At 49.9% G+C, this 17,061-nt stretch overlaps 6 protein-coding genes across 6 annotated transcripts; 4 read left to right on the top strand and 2 right to left on the bottom strand.

The window, feature by feature from the left end:
• Window positions 1-1,461: 1,461 nt before the first annotated feature.
• Window positions 1,462-3,465, top strand: MIND_00780400 (F-box domain-containing protein; the record flags this gene model as incomplete). The annotated part of the gene is made up of 3 exons (XM_037364492.1): window positions 1,462-1,712; window positions 1,765-3,091; window positions 3,142-3,465. 3 exons carry the CDS (start codon window positions 1,462-1,464, stop codon window positions 3,463-3,465), a joined length of 1,902 nt encoding a protein of 633 aa, XP_037220136.1.
• Window positions 3,466-3,867: 402 nt separating this feature from the next.
• Window positions 3,868-8,304, top strand: MIND_00780300 (uncharacterized protein; the record flags this gene model as incomplete). The annotated part of the gene is made up of 10 exons (XM_037364491.1): window positions 3,868-3,939; window positions 3,981-4,102; window positions 4,150-5,593; window positions 5,644-5,893; window positions 6,207-6,247; window positions 6,303-6,538; window positions 6,587-7,450; window positions 7,509-7,555; window positions 7,600-7,934; window positions 7,987-8,304. The coding sequence occupies 10 exons, from the start codon at window positions 3,868-3,870 to the stop codon at window positions 8,302-8,304; spliced, it is 3,729 nt and encodes a 1,242-aa protein (XP_037220135.1).
• A 310-nt stretch (window positions 8,305-8,614) lies between these two features.
• MIND_00780200 (F-box domain-containing protein) lies at window positions 8,615-10,754 on the top strand (the record flags this gene model as incomplete). The annotated part of the gene is made up of 3 exons (XM_037364490.1): window positions 8,615-8,856; window positions 8,904-10,395; window positions 10,443-10,754. The coding sequence occupies 3 exons, from the start codon at window positions 8,615-8,617 to the stop codon at window positions 10,752-10,754; spliced, it is 2,046 nt and encodes a 681-aa protein (XP_037220134.1).
• A 474-nt stretch (window positions 10,755-11,228) lies between these two features.
• MIND_00780100 (uncharacterized protein) lies at window positions 11,229-12,629 on the bottom strand (the record flags this gene model as incomplete). Its single annotated transcript, XM_037364489.1, has 4 exons — window positions 12,340-12,629; window positions 12,127-12,290; window positions 11,720-12,080; window positions 11,229-11,670 (listed from the first exon to the last, which is right to left on the bottom strand). The coding sequence occupies exons 1-4, from the start codon at window positions 12,612-12,614 to the stop codon at window positions 11,229-11,231; spliced, it is 1,242 nt and encodes a 413-aa protein (XP_037220133.1). The 5' UTR covers window positions 12,615-12,629.
• Window positions 12,630-12,681: 52 nt separating this feature from the next.
• On the top strand, window positions 12,682-13,077 carry MIND_00780000 (uncharacterized protein; the record flags this gene model as incomplete). The annotated part of the gene is made up of 1 exon (XM_037364488.1): window positions 12,682-13,077. Exon 1 carries the CDS (start codon window positions 12,703-12,705, stop codon window positions 13,075-13,077), a length of 375 nt encoding a protein of 124 aa, XP_037220132.1. The 5' UTR covers window positions 12,682-12,702.
• A 100-nt stretch (window positions 13,078-13,177) lies between these two features.
• On the bottom strand, window positions 13,178-16,502 carry MIND_00779900 (DUF917-domain-containing protein; the record flags this gene model as incomplete). Its single annotated transcript, XM_037364487.1, has 9 exons — window positions 13,178-13,867; window positions 13,921-14,084; window positions 14,134-14,228; window positions 14,273-14,718; window positions 14,765-15,326; window positions 15,375-15,489; window positions 15,536-15,820; window positions 15,867-16,231; window positions 16,279-16,502. 9 exons carry the CDS (start codon window positions 16,500-16,502, stop codon window positions 13,178-13,180), a joined length of 2,946 nt encoding a protein of 981 aa, XP_037220131.1.
• Between the last annotated feature and the right edge of the window lie 559 nt (window positions 16,503-17,061).

The raw sequence follows: 17,061 nt of genomic DNA, 5'->3' as shown, positions 1-17,061 counted from the left end.
CTAATTATTATATAGCTATTGGCATACAAGCTTTGTCAAGATGCACAATCAGATATGGTATGTTTATTTTATTTTATTTTATTTTATTTAAGAGTTTTATACTAATTGTTAATAAATTAGCCACCCAGCTTCATAATTGCTCTTGGGGCTAGTGAATTGTATGTCACTATTTTTTTTTTTCTTTTCAAATTTATAACAAGTTGTTAGGGATAGTTGGCTCATCATCAATCCATTAGCAAGTGATGAATCAGTCACATCAATTATACCACATTCAAGATGGTCTGACTGGGTTGATACCAGTCCAACCTTCTTTTTCCATTGGACTTTCAACATTTCAAGTATTATGACTGAAACAAAGACTTTGAGGAGGAGGAGAGCAGCAACCCAACTCCTTTTATCATTGATACAGGTTGAGTGCTATACCTTACAACTATCTCATCTTGAATGACTTAACTTTTGTGCCAGGAACCATATATAGTTATTTTCCAAATAACCTCTATGATGGACTTCTCCAGCTTATGGGTGCTGTCCGGAGCAGTAGTGGGCAAGCATACTGCTCTGTGAGTGAGACACATCTTCAACGTCTGAAGAGCACTCCTGTTTGGATGAAAATTGATAATCAGAACATCCACCTTGGAGGACTTGATGTTTTCTTAACAAAAGAGGCAGGGCCATATCCTTCAACTGTGTACTGCTCCTTCAAGCGTGGAGTGGTTCCTACCCGTGTCAGTACCACAGGTGGTCCAGAATCCCAATCAGCACCATCACATGTATGCATTCTGGGAAATGTGAGTAAATACACTTAATGTCAAAGATGTATAACTGATATTTATTGACAGTCCTTTTTGAGACACCTAGTTGTAGAGCTGCAATATCTTCGCAACATTGAAAACACAGGTCGCATGCGAATTGCATCCCGAACTTCCAACTAGATCATGCACAGACTGATAATTGGACAATAAATAGACACTAGGCCAGATATTGATATTTGTCTCTAATCCTTTCAATATAATAATTGTACATGTGCTTGGAAAAATTGATACCACCTTACAATGCCTTGGTTTTTCAAATAACATACATCATTTTAAAAAACATCAGATTCCAACTCAAGTTCATGATTATATCCTGAGTGTGCTTTATCGAGGCCTTATCCCCTCTCATTCTACCTGAGTATGCATACTTACGCAACAAGTAGCAACAAGTGGCCATGACCCAATGCTCAAGGCGCACGTCTGCGCACGTGTTCACAGGTATGCGTTGTGCTGTCTCTCTGGGACTTCCCCCCTTCGCTGTGAGCTTATGAGCTCAGCGCTAATGTGATCTCGAAATTCGGAAACTGAAAGCGATGAACCCATTGACATGCGTGACCGTGCGAGTCAAAGGACGTCATTATCAACTACATTCGCTGCGCCTCCATTGTGAGTTTCGCCCTCCGCGAGCGTTTCGCCAATCATCAACCGCATGACCCGAGCAGTACTGAGAGAACGGATGCCAATAGAGGATCATGTCAGCCCCGAAATCCGGAGTTTTGTGGACCTCAACGATGATGTTCTATCGCTTATATTCGAGCTTTTGAACCATAAGGAGCGGTTAAAAGTTGCAGGACTGTCTCGACGTCTACGGGATGTACTACTCCCTCGTATCTTTCGGGGAATCCAGTGGGCCTCGGGTATCCAGGACTTTCCTCCCAGAAAGTTATGGCCGATCGTTCAGTGCGTTCTATCCCACACTCCACTCGCACAACTTACCATGAAGCTATGCCAGGGTCTTCACCCTCTCTGGGGCTGGTATGGAAGAATATACGCCCGAAATACGGCAAGACATTGCTGATCGGCTTCTCAACGCCTTTCCATCCATGAAGCTTCTTCATACATTCATATTCACGCACCATATGACGGGGGGGATGTGGCCGGAATTAGTAGCGTCGTTTTCGACTCTGTCTAAACCATGCGACCTGATGATTGACTCAAGCTGGGCTCCAGGCACTCAAGAAGACCCCATTGCACTGGAGCCAACAACGCCACCGTTGCGTTTGTCCGGAATTTCTTATCCCTTTCCACTCCTTCCCGACGATGACGGCTTGATTATGCTTCGCCGCACACCACGCCTATTCGACTACGAGTTGGCCAATTTGCGCGCTGTCTTGACGGCTGGCTCCGAAACTTTGTTGGCAGTCGACATACCGGGTGAATTCATTTCGGCCCTCCTCGGAACACGATGGGATTCATTAACCTACCTGCATCTGTATGGATTCTGGCCACTATTCCAAGATTTCACTCTGCTATCAGTTGAGACAGAATTATCGAGCATGCCTGTCCCGTCTACGCCTTTACCAGCGGCCGTTCCCATCCTAGAACCGACAATATCGAGCTCTGATGATAATGCGAAAGCCCAAGAGCACTCGACACCAACCCGACCTCCAGAAGCACCGGTCACTACATTCTCCGACTCTGATGTGGGACTTTCCGCTCCATTGAAGAGTGTTACTGAAACAGCGAGCCCCAGCGACGCAGGTACTTCATCACCAACACCGGGTGCGAAGTCCCTCCCCCAAGAAATATCGCTAGATACTTCAACGACTCCGACTCGACAACGTCTTCCCATCTTGTCTGTGTTGAGGAGTATACCTAACTTACGCGTCCTTATTATGAAGCTCCTGCATCATACTAACGACGAGCGGCCTGTTGGAGCAATAATCTGTGACCAAGAAGCCTCTTCCTCATCCGACCCATTACTTCCCCATCTCCTCGAGTTCACCGCAACTTCCCTTTCTAATGATGATCGAACGGTTGCCCTCCTTCCAAGCACTTTGGAAGTCTTATCCTTGCAAAAATATCCAAGAACTATGGAGCGCGGCACCCTCCGAGCAATGCCTACTCCCTCAGGTATTCTTGCAATGCTACAGTCCGCTTCATTCCCCGGGCTTGACACACTCCACTTGTGGTATTTCGTACAATCGCCGGAGGAACTGGATTCAGAAAAGACGTTGTTAGATTCTATTCCCACAATGTTCCCGCTTCTGCGAGATTTGGAACTCTGTAGACGGTGGGATCACGACGCTGACTCGCTCAAAGGGCTTTGGGATCCGTCGGTAAGCCATTGTTCAGTTCAAACAACCTTCATTCACACATCATTCGACAGCCTCGTTTTCAAAAACTCGCATCAGAGCTCAAGCATCTTAAATTTGTCATGCTGGATGCTGCTCCCCCGGAGCAACATAACAAGCCGCCTGTGCAGCGGTCGACGCGAGAGTTTCGCGAAGCGATGGTCAGCCTCTATGGGATTGCGCTGGCCGTCGTACGGGAGGCCCCTTGGATTCAGAATATTGGCATGTACCGCGCCTACGGTGTGGACCCTGATATGTTCTGGGAGTATTGGGATGTCGTTGTTTCAGAGGGCACGGCTGGGCTTGATCGTCCTCCGCCACTAATAACTGATTCTCCACATTACCCTGATCCCATATAACTAACTACGGAAGCATAGGTGTAGAGTATCTGCGGATAATGTAAACCAGTATGAAAGCAGTTCGTTCTCCATTTAAATCCCAAGAAGTTTTTACTGTAGCGATCGAGCACCCGACTCGTTATTGTGAACATCCCACAAAGACTTTCTTTGGCTAGAGAATAATGCGTTGTCGACAGTGACTTCGGCGACGTCCACAGTTATGAGCGAAGGTGAGGAGCACGTGACACCCCGTGGGCCTACTCTTCCCAGTGAATGGCGCTCCGCAAACCACCACCTCTATCAGCCGTCTTCTCCGCACAGTCTGCCTGTGGGAGACAAATTTCCCCCCACAGAGGCAACCAATGGGCAACACCCACAACAACTTGACACCAGCTGTCATCTATTGTTGTTCGACATCAACGAATGGCCCGCATTGTGCGCATCGAGGTGGAGGAGCCATTCACTCCTCGAAACCTGGTGGACCTCAACGACGATGTGCTTCTGATGATTTTAGAGTTCCTTGATTATGACGATAGATTAATAGTTTCAGCTTTATGCCAACGCCTTCGAGCAGTTCTTCTCCCCCAATATTTCACGCTGTGGAATGGCCAGTTGCTATCCTTGAATTCCCCCCACAAAAGCTTTGGCCATTCGTACGGTGAGTGATGTGGTCTCCTCTTTGTCAATCTCATTTGACGCTCGTAGAACCTTCACAATTTTAGGCTACAGTGTCCCTCGATTTACACCGACATTGCACAAAGACATTGCGGCACAAATACGCGAGGCTTTTGCTGGAATGAAACGTCTAACTACCGTTATTATCGACGACGTGATAGGTGGCTTATGGCCGGAGCTATTGGACGCGTTTTCGGTTTTGTCGACTCCTTGCGATCTAGAGCTTGGGTCTCATTGGGACCCAGCCCGAGAAGACGAAGAGTATCTCGTGTTGCAACCAAGAAGAACATCCCTTCCTCTCGCCAGCTTCCGCTTCATCTTCCCCCTTGTCTATGCCAGTGCGCACGCGGGTGGAGGGGTGGGTAGGCGACTATCTTTGGGTCTAAAGCATGAAATGTACAACATCCGCACCATACTCGCTGCAGCTGCTGAAACACTATCTTACGTCTACCTCCCCGGCGAAATCTTTCCCACAATGTACGGCTTCACCTGGAGCGCTCTTACTGAGCTGTATCTCGATGGCTTGTGGCCTGTCGAGAGGATCGCGGACCGAGTAGTTGAAGCCTCGAGTACTCCTCCTCGACAATCATCCCCTCAACTCATGCTAGGGCAGTCACCGGAGCCAGTCGAGACACATACCTCTAAGGACGGGTCAGAATCAGCTACGCTGGCCGAAGTTGCACCACCTGTGTCAACATTGGTATCCCCCACAATTGTCGATGAAATTATTCCGAAGGACGAAGCGTCCGTTCTAGCATCGAGGGACAATAACGTCGCAGAGACGGAGGTGTTTTCTGAGTCATTGCCAGATGATTTGACCTCCGCGTCTGATAAAGGGAACGAGCTGTCCGTTGCAACAGCATCTAACCCCACAGTCGATGAAGATATTCCAACCCCACTACTTCCGACAACACCACAACCTCTGGAATCATCTCTCGTCCGCGATGACTCCTTCACCTTATCGCCTCTATCTTCCTCCGATCTCTTGTCGATTTTAGAAGCGATGCCAAATCTTCGTTTGCTGAAAATGCGCTTATTCCATCAGAAAATGGACCCTCAACCTGTGGGTGGGGTCATCTGCGCGTCAGATATCGCACCGAAGTCTCCAGCCACTTTTCTTCGACATCTCACTCAATTCGATGTCACTTCACTGTCCCAGAATGACCGCACATTCGAATTTCTTCCAGCGTCATTAGAGCTTCTCTCGCTTCCACGGTATCCTTATACCTTGTCTCTGGGAACGTCTCGAGCCATACACACTCCTGCGACTGTCTTATCACTGCTTAAACGTGCAGTATTTCCCTGTCTCACGACTCTCAAGATATGGTACCACATTGAGTCATTAAGCCACATCGAGGACGAGAAAGGCTTGTTAGACTTGCTTCCTGATGCATTTCCGATGTTGCAGACGCTCGAAGTCTGTCGACGATGGCAAAGCAGGGTTACTGAGCTCCAAGGACGATGGGATCCAGCTGTATGTTTTTTATATCACTGATTGCTTTTTCTTCCTCAAGTTGTTGTCAGCCTGTGGCGAAAAGACTGATTTCGCGTCTCAAGGACCTTCAAATATTTTATTTCGACTCTACACCCCCAGAGCGTCATGGTGAAGGACCATACACATTCATCGACGAAGAGATTCGGGGGTATTTGGGCCGTCTGCGTGATATGGCAGAAGATATTGCCAGCGCGGCGCCGTGGCTCCGGCAAATTGCGATGTACACTGAGCGGGGCACCAATCCGGACTTGTACTGGAAATTCTGGAATGTCTTGCGTGGTGTCGACGGGAGAGTGAAGCTAGAAGAGCCTCCCCTCGAGATACTATACAATTATTTTGACTGAACAACCTGGACTTTTTTCTCCTTACACATACTATTTGTTGCTTGTAGCCAACTAACTCTGACTAATCGCTATTCGCACCCTTTGCAGCGATGTCACGACGTGACACTGCAACATCTCCTCGACACCGGCTTGAATGTGTACTTCCATGATTCTAACACTGTGGTCCGATGCAAAAGCATTGGACATCCAACTTGCCCATCACGATACGGACTCTTGTTGGATCCAGAACAATAAGTAACAAGGACAAGATCAATACCGCACCCACACCAACTTGGAGAGTACTGTCAGCGTGAGTTACTTCGAAAACATGAAGAGGTTGTCCACTCAGTGTAGTGTTTTTTTAGATGCGTGCCGTTGTCCGAGAGACTGAGCAGGATCCCATCTCCCAAATTGGCTTCGATAAACTCAACCACGATGTTCTGCTCATGATATTTGAGCAGATGTCTTACGACGAATGCCTGCAACTTGCTACATTATCTCGACGCCTTCGCGCCGTTCTCCTTCCAGTTATATATCGGAGGCTGCGATGGGCTCCAGGTATCGTTGGCTTTCCACCGCAAAGAATTTTGCCATTTACCCAGTAAGTGGCATTCGTCGTTCTTGATGCTTGCTAATGGTCAATGCTTAGAGTGTTCACACTCACTGGACACAACGTTCGTCGTTTCACACCCACACAGCATGCGACCATCGCATCTCAATTCAGAGAGGCATTCGTCACTATGAAAGCTCTCCGTACCTTCATTCTAGCTGGGAATGTCCCGGATGGCTTGTGGTCAGAGTTGCTCGATGCGTTTGCTGTGTTGTCCAACCCAATCGACCTTGTAGTCCACGCTCACTGGCAGCCGGACGACGAGGAGGAGGAACCAATAAAATTGGAACCCAGAACAACAACACTGCCTCTACGCCGCTTCTCCTTCACTGTCCCCTTCATGTATGACGTGTCGGACCGCGAAATAGGTCGTAGGCTGTCTGATACCATCGAATTCGAAACAGAGAACATTCGCGTGATTTTGGCGGCCTCGGTACCAACCATGGCCCTGGTAGAGATTCCCGGAGAGCTTATATCGGCTTTGGATGGCCCAATCTGGACATCATTGACAGAATTATATCTCACTGGTCTTTGGCCGACCTTCGATGCTGTTGGAGGAAATTCCCCGGATGTCGGACCCGTTGATGCATCTCTCGAACACACTTTGTCAACACCTTCGGACGTTGTAGCTTTAATCAGCCCCGTCAAGCCCTCTGACACAGCCCAGGATCCTCTAGACTTGAAGGAGGGTTCGCTGCCTCCACTTGTGAAATCAAAGGCAGAGAATGAACCAAATCCAGCTGAGGTAACCGAAGACACCACGAGCATATCTTCCGAAGCCCTCCCACCGTTAAAAATCGTGGAATCTTCCTCGACTCCATCACCTACAACAACAACAAACCCGCTTGAGAACGCTTCCAACCAACAGCCTTTCCCCTCATCGACCAAAGCCTCTCCGATTCTGTCAATGCTGGAGAGAATGCCCAACCTCCGCCTTTTGAATATGATGCTTGTATTTCAGAAAGCCGATGGCCCAGAATCTGAGTCACCAATCTGCAAACCTGAAAGGTCGCCCTCACATCCATTTCTTCAACGTCTTACCCAATTTCAAGCGACCTGCCTCCCGAATGATGACCGGATCATTGATTTTCTACCATCGACCCTCGAAGTACTTTCGTTGCGGAGATACCCGTTCTGGCTGGAGGACGGGATGCGCCGGGTCCTGCCCACACCGCTGACGATTCACAGTCTACTGAAACGGGCTGAATTTTCCGCCCTAACTACACTACGATTCTGGTACCTGATTAGAACGAAAGAGGAGCTGGAATATGAGAAAACACTGTTGGACCTTCTCCCACAACTATTTCCCCTCGTCCAAGACCTAGAGTTTTGCCGGAGGTGGAACCACCGTGCGGCTCTGCTGGAAGGGTGTCAATGGGACCCAATGGTATGCAATGCGGATGCGTTTTCGTTTCCCAGTCGTTTTGACTAGTTTTCAGCCCATTGTCTGCGACTTCTTCCCTCGCTTCAAACATCTCCAGTCGATTCTATTTGATCCTGATCTGCCAGAACGCGATGGCTGGCCGCCACAGTCATATCCGTCAAGTGAGTTTCGTGAAATGGTGGGCCGACTCCATGGCATGGCGGGCGAGATCGTCAATGCTGCGCCATGGGTCAAGAGAATTGGGATGTATCGGGCATATGGCAACGACGAGAGGCTGTATTGGGAAATATGGGGTGTTGTTCCCGCTCCAGAGGGCAAAGTCGCCTTGGATCGGCCACCACCACCAATCATTAATTCGATATTTTACCCGTAGTATATCTATCGTTTCTTACCATCACAACCGTGCTCTGACTTTCAGGGACATTATTTGAACTTGGGGCCGTGAGTGAGAGCTATTGGAGATGCAACGTTTTGTCTATTTACGGTGTGGAGTCACAGTGTGACAACATCATAATCCGAGCGCTCATGGTCTCCTATGGTCTCCAAGTTGTTCATGGGTCAGCAATGGCCTTCGACATACGATTGTCTCTATCATAAAAGCAAAACAATTGGATCAAAACCACGCCCACACCAACTTGACACCAGCCGTCAACCACTGTTATTGTATTCGACATCAGCCTTGAATGGCCCGTATCGTGTGCAGAGAAGTGGAAGAGCCTCACGCTCTTCAAGCCAGAAACCTGGTGGATCTCAACGACGACATATTTCTCTCGATTTCCGAGCTTCTCCATCATAAGGATAGCCTGCTGGTCTCAGCTCTCTGTCGACGCCTTCGGACAGCTCTTCTCCCCCGAATATTTCGTGCCGTGCGATGGGCACCGGCCGTCCGTGAATTCCCCCCGAAAAAACTTTGGCCCTTTGTACGGTACGTGTTGCGTCTTGCTAGTAGCGACGCTCAATTACGGTTTCTAGGATATTCACCTTTTCAGGCTACAGCATCCGTCAATTCACGCCCGCAATGCACCAAGATTTCGCAGCGCAAATTCGGACAGGCTTCGTCGACATGAAGCTCCTCAACACAGTGATTTTAGAGAGCAACGTCAGAGGTGGCCTTTGGCCTGAGCTACTGGACGCATTCTCGGTTTTGTCTAGTCCATGTCATTTGGCGCTTCGGTCTCATTGGAACACAACGTTGTCGGATGAAGAGTATCTTTTGTTGGAACCACGAAGAACGCCGATACCTCTAGGGATCTTTACCTTCGCTTTCCCATTTGTCTACGAGCCAGATGGTCAACAGGTCGCTCGGCGGCCAGCTTGGAGTTTGGCGCTTGAACTGTACAACGTCCACACAATACTCGCTGCGGCTGCCAACACTCTGTCCTTCATAAACCTTCCAGGCGAACTTTTACCCGCAATGCATGGCGCGACTTACAGCGCTCTGACTGAGCTCGTTCTTCATGGTCTCTGGCCTGTCTTCCTCCCTTCGACTGCCATTCCGGCAGCTGAAGACGGATATCTTCAAATCACGTCCACGCGGTTAGCGGAGCCTGTCGAGGAAGATGCCCTTGTTTCTGAGGCCAAATCAGAAGCAGCTGTTTTGGCTGAACCATCTTCGGGTTCATCTGGCGAAGTTGCGCCTCCAGTATCGCCATTGCTTCCTCCAACTACCGTCGATGAGTCTACTATCACCAGCGAGGTCGGAGCGTCTATTCCAACATCGAAGGAGATGAGCTTTACGGAGGTGCATGATTCTTCGGTCGCGACAGCAGTGGACACCGTCGCTTCCACATCCAGAAAAGATAGCCTTATTCCTCTGGATACGGCCCCGGAATCTACAGTTAATACAAGTTCCCCGACGTCTTTGTCTCGACCACAACCGTCTATAGCACTCCTAGCCTTGGGATCTCCTCCATCACCGAGCGAGAGCGACTCCTTTACAAGACCGACCCCATATTCGTCTGCGAACTCGTCATCAGTCATGTCAATTTTGGAAGCGATGCCCAATCTGCGCATCCTCGACATGTGCCTACTCCATCAAAAAGACGACCCTAAACCTATCGGCGGGGTCATATGTGCGCCAGATGCCCCACCGAGGGCTCCGGCCACCTTTCTCCGCCATCTCACTCGATTTGATGTCGCCTCGTTATCTCAGGAGGATCGTGTATTGGAATTCCTTCCATCATTAGAGTATCTTTCACTCACCCGGTATCCGTCTGAGTTGCCTCGGAGAACAGTTCGAAGCAGACAAACTCCGTCAACTTTGTCAGCAATGCTCGGGCAGGCGGCGTTTCCGCACCTTACCACTCTTAAAATATGGTATGCCATCGTCTCGTTTAACGACCTCCGGGACGAGGAAGCGTTGCTGGACCTGCTGCCCAAAAAAAATCCGTCCTTGCAGAATCTCGAAGTCTGTCGGCGATGGAAAAACCTGGTGCCGGAGCTCGAAGGACGATGGGACCCCGTCGTGTGTATTTCTACTCTTGTTTTCCGCATCACTGAACATATCGTCAGCCTGTCGCAAAAGGCCTGATCTCGCATTTGCACGACCTGCAAGTGTTTTCGTTTGATCCCGATCCTCCAGAGCGATTTGGAAAGCGGCCGTTCACCCACGCCACCCCAGAATACCGCCAGTACTTAGGCCGCCTGCGTGATATGGCCGAAGAGATCGTCGGCGCTGCGCTGTGGCTTCAAGAAATCGCACTTCATTGTGAATACGGTATCAACCTGGACTTGTATTGGCAGGTCTGGAAGGTTGTCCCCGGTGTCGACGGAAACATCAAGCTTGAAGATCTTCCAGAGCAGATATACAAATATTACGACTAAGTGGTTGCAGACTGGTGCTTTGTTTCTTGTTCAACCGTTTTTGTAATGTCGTAGCTACTACGTATACAGACCACTGAGACCACACGCAAAACCAACATCTGAGCAAACTTGAATGTGGCGACAGGTGGGAGGAAACCCTCCCAGGTCACAGGTGTGGTGTCTGATCTGGGAGAACCAATTTTGTTGGCGCCGTGTTCAACCATGCTCGAGTTGTGTACTGCAGTTATGATTGGTGACATTCGACCAAGTAGAGGCTGTTGAAACCGTTTGATCAACAGGTCCGTGCTGCATAGTTGAAGCAACGAACCTATTGCTGAGAATGGAGGGACAATTCGGAAAGAAGAGACTCAGAGGAACGGCTATGCCATGGAAGGTGACCGATAACTGAAAGGAAGACATGCTTGGTTCGACATTTGTGCATCGGAATGCGCGCTTTCGGAGAGCTCCAAAGATGACAGCTCCCAGAGACCGCCTCTACAGAGAACCGAGTGGGAGAGAGTCGTCGAAAATACCGCTCGCAATAGCTTGGCAACCGGCGGTAAGAACACCAGCCGTTTGCTTGACTATCTTGATTTTCGCGTCTGCCCTCGAGACAAGCATCCGGTCCAACAACATTGCCGCTATATGCGGCGTTGGTGGGCAAATTTTGTAGAGTGAACGGTTCTGATCCGAAGTAGGGAACGCAGAAAGCGAGATCCCGGAGTAGCCGGTTGCGATGTTGAACCCATATACGTTCCAATGTAACGTGTCATAAATGCGAGATTCGTCAAGGGCGTTAGCGGCCCTTAAAACTTCAGACGCGAATCTGTCGGGGGCGGCAGCCTCAGCATAAGCATGGCGTGCGGATCCTCCGTATTTTTCGAAGAATTCAACGAGCGCGGCTTCCGTCGCATGGCAGTCACGGTTCAGAGAGCGGCTGTGATATATGAGTGTGATATTTTTCAAGTTAGATGCTGGCAGCTTACGCGGCCAAGATGTCTTGAATGGTAAAGGGCTTGAGCACGCACTGAATTAGACAACCAGCCCCTGTTGTGCGTGTGTACTTGAAGCGCTCATCGCATAGAGAAGCAGCTTGCACGATGAAATGCTTGCTGATTTTGAGAACCGGAGGCAGATTGGGAAGTTCGTCCGAAGTATCGACCAATATCCATGCGTTTTCGGGCAGATTTAGGGACAGATGATTATCTAAGGGGTAATCGACGGGCTTCATCTCGCCCAGATGGCCGTCCCGAAAAATGAGCAAGTGTGTGTGTGAGCGGACAAAAACAGTGGGAAGCCCTGCCGCTATCCTCAGGAGGAAGATTGCGGCAAGAAAGAACGATTTCCCTGATGGTTTCAGTTAGTAGTTATGTTCAAGACCTGAGAGTATTACCGTTCCCAGGGCATCCCGTGAGTACCAGGATTGACGAGCGCAGGGCAAGATTATGTGTGCTGGGGTCGTCAAAGTAGTTCTGAAATGTGTCGGGTTCATTCGTCGGCGTCGGCTGGACATTGACTTCGAGATAGTCTGCCTCCGGAAAAAGGTAATCTTCCTCACTGGAACAGCCCTCAGCGAGAATATTACACGGCAGAATGAAAAGCGTACGCTTCTAGACGCTTTAGGTGAGCTAATCTTCGTTCTATGCAGATTAAGATTCCACGCAGCACATCGCGATATTCGTCTCGCCAAAGGATGTCCGCGGCCGCTTCATTCGGGTGAAGCCATGCACCTGGGAGGGTCCAAACATGGGACGGAACGTTCGGAATGTCAGCAAAGGGTGGCAGTCGGCGGACAGCTCTGCGAGTAGGACTCGTTACTGTCCATGGCGTGTCTAACTCTTGAACATCCTTATCGAAAGGCCATCCTGGAAGGGATGACATGGAAGATTGGCTGAACACTTGGAGTTAGGAGTTGATGATTCATTGCATTAGGTAATCACCCACGACTTTGCTTTGCAATTTCTCCAAGATGATCGTGGTCGAGCCTGACCCCAAGGCCGCGGCTACGACAGTAGATACACCTACTCGGAATCCCTCACCACCACCACCATATGTTGGCAGGTCGACAGTTCCTTCCGAAGGAGAACTTCCCAGCGCTTTTCGACCACCCTCACCATCCTCGTTCCCCCATGCCCATCCCCACACCAACACCGCGTCTTCTGGTCCAACACCACTTATTGGAGCAGGTCCTGATGGAAGCTACGCGTACTATGACCCACGGTCGGCCTACTCGCTTGCACAAGCCGACAGACGGGCTCAGGAGAGATTTTGGAGTGCTTTTGGATGCGCCATCGCAATCCTAATATTTCTTTGGACTATTGGGCTCCTTAGGTTTGGTAATTAAGGGTTTAGTATTGGATTTTATTCACTGGTATGTTGTCTGCTGCTCTGCTATTTTACCAGTTCATAATTTTCACAGGATCTTGTTTAACTTGTGTATTCTGCTATAAGACATACTCGTCTATTACGCTGCGTGGCTTCTGGAAAACGCCCAAAGGCTTGTAGTCGATGTCCAGCCCAAAGGCTTTGGGACCCCCGATCTCGATGCCTCTCTCAGTCGAGGTCCACCTTTCTGAGGCTTGAATTCCAACGACGGCAACCATCAACCCATATCGATATTCCGGAGTCCCAATCGCTTCGCCATTACCCGCGTCGCATACACAAATCAAGTCAGGCACACTCGCAGCGACCGTTTCAGATCCATCACCATCCACAGCGATAGCAGCGAGGTTCTCGTTTTTGAATGGGATTTTCAATGTGCCGCTGAACTGCGCTCCCTCGCCAGACCCGCTTACGTCTGCTGCGCTGATAATCACTTCCCCATAGACGTGTCCCTTGATGGTCTTGCGTTCCACCGACACAATCTTGCCTTTGAAAAGCACTTTCGCGGAGTTTTTCCCGCCCACTTCTTCCACGATGACCTCTGCAACTGCGTCAATCTGGTTCTTTGCCCGACACAACGCAACGGCGCGTCCGATTCGCCACGCAAGCGAAATCGCGTTCTCGATCACCCATTCCTTGATGTCCTTCCCCGAGCACGGGCCCTCTGCAAATCCTACATGGCTGCCCATCTCGGACAGTGCAGCGCGAAAGAAGCGTTCGACGTGTTTCTCGCTGTTGGCCGAGAGAATCATCTACCAAAAAATGAGTTTGGAGTCATCTCAAGCAGAAAGCAACATAAACCAACCATTCTGTTACCGTTGCCATCTGAGATCGCAGTCGGCATGAAATGCGCCCTGTCGCCAGCCAAAACTACCGGCGTGATTTGCCATGAGGTTGGATATGCCCGGCCCATTAGGTCGCCGTCAATTGTTGGTATGTTCATGTTTGTCGAGGCCCCAAGTATCATTCCTAATATCCATATGAGACACAAAGCAGGCTAGCACATATGAATGAATACCTTGCAATCCATTCCCCCCACCGATTTCAAGGGCAACGACAGCTTCTGGCTCGTACCCGAGATGATCGTATACCAATCTCTGCGCCTCCATTTGCCTAAAAACAGTCAATGAAAACTCGCAAACGTGCCCATCACCCACTCATTCGCTGGCAACTTCTCGATGCTCACGGTTGGCGACCCCATTCCCCCACCTCCAGCAACCACCGCGGAGTCCCTCACGTCTTTTGGCGAAATAACCCGTACGACTGCCCCCTTGCGCATCATCTCCCGGAGTCGGATAAAGTGCGGGTACGGGGTCCCGCCGCCTCCCGTGCCAAGGATGTAGCAGCCAGTCGAAATCCATTCAAGGTCGATTTGGGACACAATCCATTCGCGCTGGCTGTTTATTTGAGGTCGATACGAAAGAATGTCGACTGGGGCAGGTGTTGAAACTGCGACCGACTCGGACCGGGAAAGTGGTGCCTTCTCTCTGACGTCGTCTTCGGGCTGAAAACTATCATTGCTGGCACTATCTCTGATAATTGGAGCCGAGAAATCGAAGTCCCCAATGACTTTGACGATAACCCGAGCTTTATTAGCGACATACTGCAGGAGAATCAGCAAAAGCCGCGACAGTTTCACAGCTACACACCTGCAGAGGAATCACCTCCATTTCTGCTATCGTTATGGAGTCCCGAATTGCGCCATTCTCGACGGCCTTATCAACAGCCTGTTTCGAAATCTCTTCTAACACCTCTTTGGTTGTCTTCTCTGTAGTACTGGCTACAGTGTCGATTGTCCCTGACACTCGTGCGATGGCTGCGCCGATGGCATTTGCCACACCGGAATACTCCGGCTTCACCACCCTGCTCGCGCCTTTCAGCGTGTTTGGCGCGATAATTGCTCCACCGCCAACGAGAAGAACTGGGATGTCCATGTCGGATGTTTTGCTGCTGTCGATAGCACGCTCAATCATCTGTTGGACCACGGATGCATAACCCGGAATATCGTCTCTGACCGCAAGGGGGATGTGTTCTGGGTTCCCTATATTGGACAACCCCTCTGCTAAAACTGCGTAGTCAGTCGCCGTGGGCACGTCTCCGCCAAAGACCAGCGCCCGAGTTTGGATGTGGTGGCCAACGGAGTCGGGACCAATCGTGAGGTTTCCTGTGACTGGTGATCTGCGCACGATAGAGCCTCCCCCAAGGCCAATGCTACATGATGTCAGCAAACGAGAAATTTGTCTCTTCGCGGAAGGTCACCTCTTCACATCTGGACACGAAAAGTTGAGTCGGATACCGGCAATTTCTGTGACGGCGGCTGCCTGGCGAGGGAGTCCATTCGCCAGAAGCATCCCAACGTCGGTCGTGGTTCCGCCTCGCAAAGATATCAGCCGAGCCTTCAGTACTAACCCACAACTCACCAATATCAACGACGAGCATGCTTTCCGAGTGGGTTTCGTTCTTGACCAAGAATGCTGCGCCACACATTGAATTAGTCGGACCACTGGAGAATGTGCGGATGGGCAAGCGTGCTGCAAGAGAGGCGGAAAGTACGGTTCCGTCATTCTGGGTTAGAAAGAGCGGGCAGTCGAGGCGTAGACGAATGATTGCGTGTTCGAACGAGCGGATTGTCGATCTGGCGAAGGGAAGAATGGAGGCGTTGAGTATTGCTGCATTTTCACGCTCGACAAACCCGAGATTCGCAACTGAAGTGATTACATAAGACAACTAAACCATCCAACCCAAGCATACCTTCTTTTGAAATGACTACATCGGCAAGAGGATAGTATTTGCGAACCCATTCAGCGACGCGTTCTTCTTGTTTTTCGACAACGTCAGATGGTGAAAATATCCCGTTGACGACAACCGACTTGATGCCTTTACTCTTGATGATCTCGCATTCGGCAGCAATTTGGGATTCGTCGATATCAGCAATGAGGTCGCCGTCAACCTCAAGACCGCCGCTGACATAGCTGCAGTGTTGGCAGATGATGTCGCGCAAGTCTTGAGGCCAGTCGATGCCCGGGTAAACGTCGCGGGAATACGGGCCGCAAAGGCGAATGACCGCTACCGGAGCTAGGCGGTTGCGGTCTTTTTCGACAACGGCGTTGGTGAAGCTTTCGATCTGTTCGTAGAGCGGACAAATGACGGCTAGATTACACACTGGGTGGTGCCAATCGTGACGCTGGCCACATTTTGCACGTCGATCTGTGCTGTCTCGAGTAAGGCTTTGATAACTTGCTCGATTCCGTGGCTGGGGTTGGAAGTTGTGGGGGACTTGCTCCATGCGAGAATGCCCCGGTTCAGATTTGAGGTTGCGAGTGGGTCGAGCAGGACACCGTCGGTATTAGTGCCTCCCACGTCGACGCCGATTCGAAGAAATGACATGGAGAAGTGATGGGATCATATGATCAGGGGATAAGCTTGAGGCCCTTCTCAGGCACTGGGATACTTAAGTACTTATCCAGAAGGCTACGTCTTCAAGACTAGACTAGCGTGAAAAGATTGTATTGCACATCGTGGTGGCGATGTGCTTCGGTTGGTCGAGAGTCACGTGATACTGTACTACCGCTCGCCTAATTTGGCAATTTTCACCTCAAAAAGGATGAGAACTATGATACGCATAAAATGAGTAGGTTACTTGCGAGTCGTACTACTTGTAAGTAGGTAGGTTTGGATCATCATAGATAGATAAGATAAAAAGACACAGAAAGGATGAGATGAGATTGTGCTTGGTATACGAGTTAATCATGATATAAAAACAGGGTTTGTATGGTAAAACAACACAGTGGAAGAGGGACCGAAAACAGAGAGGGGAAACAAACACACGTAATGAGGGTAGGTCCACAGCGAAACCAAGAAAATCATGGACGAAAAAATGGCAAGTCAGGTGATGGTACAGTTGTCAGTTGTGATGTTGTGGATTGGCTTGAGCGTGTTCGTATGC

The sequence above is a fragment of the Mycena indigotica genome (assembly GCF_014461135.1).
Source record: "Mycena indigotica strain 171206Taipei chromosome Unknown Mind.scaff0006, whole genome shotgun sequence".
Taxonomy (NCBI): domain Eukaryota; kingdom Fungi; phylum Basidiomycota; class Agaricomycetes; order Agaricales; family Mycenaceae; genus Mycena; species Mycena indigotica.
The sequence above is the reverse complement of the archived record's forward strand: the minus strand, read 5'-3'. Positions and strand labels throughout refer to the sequence as shown.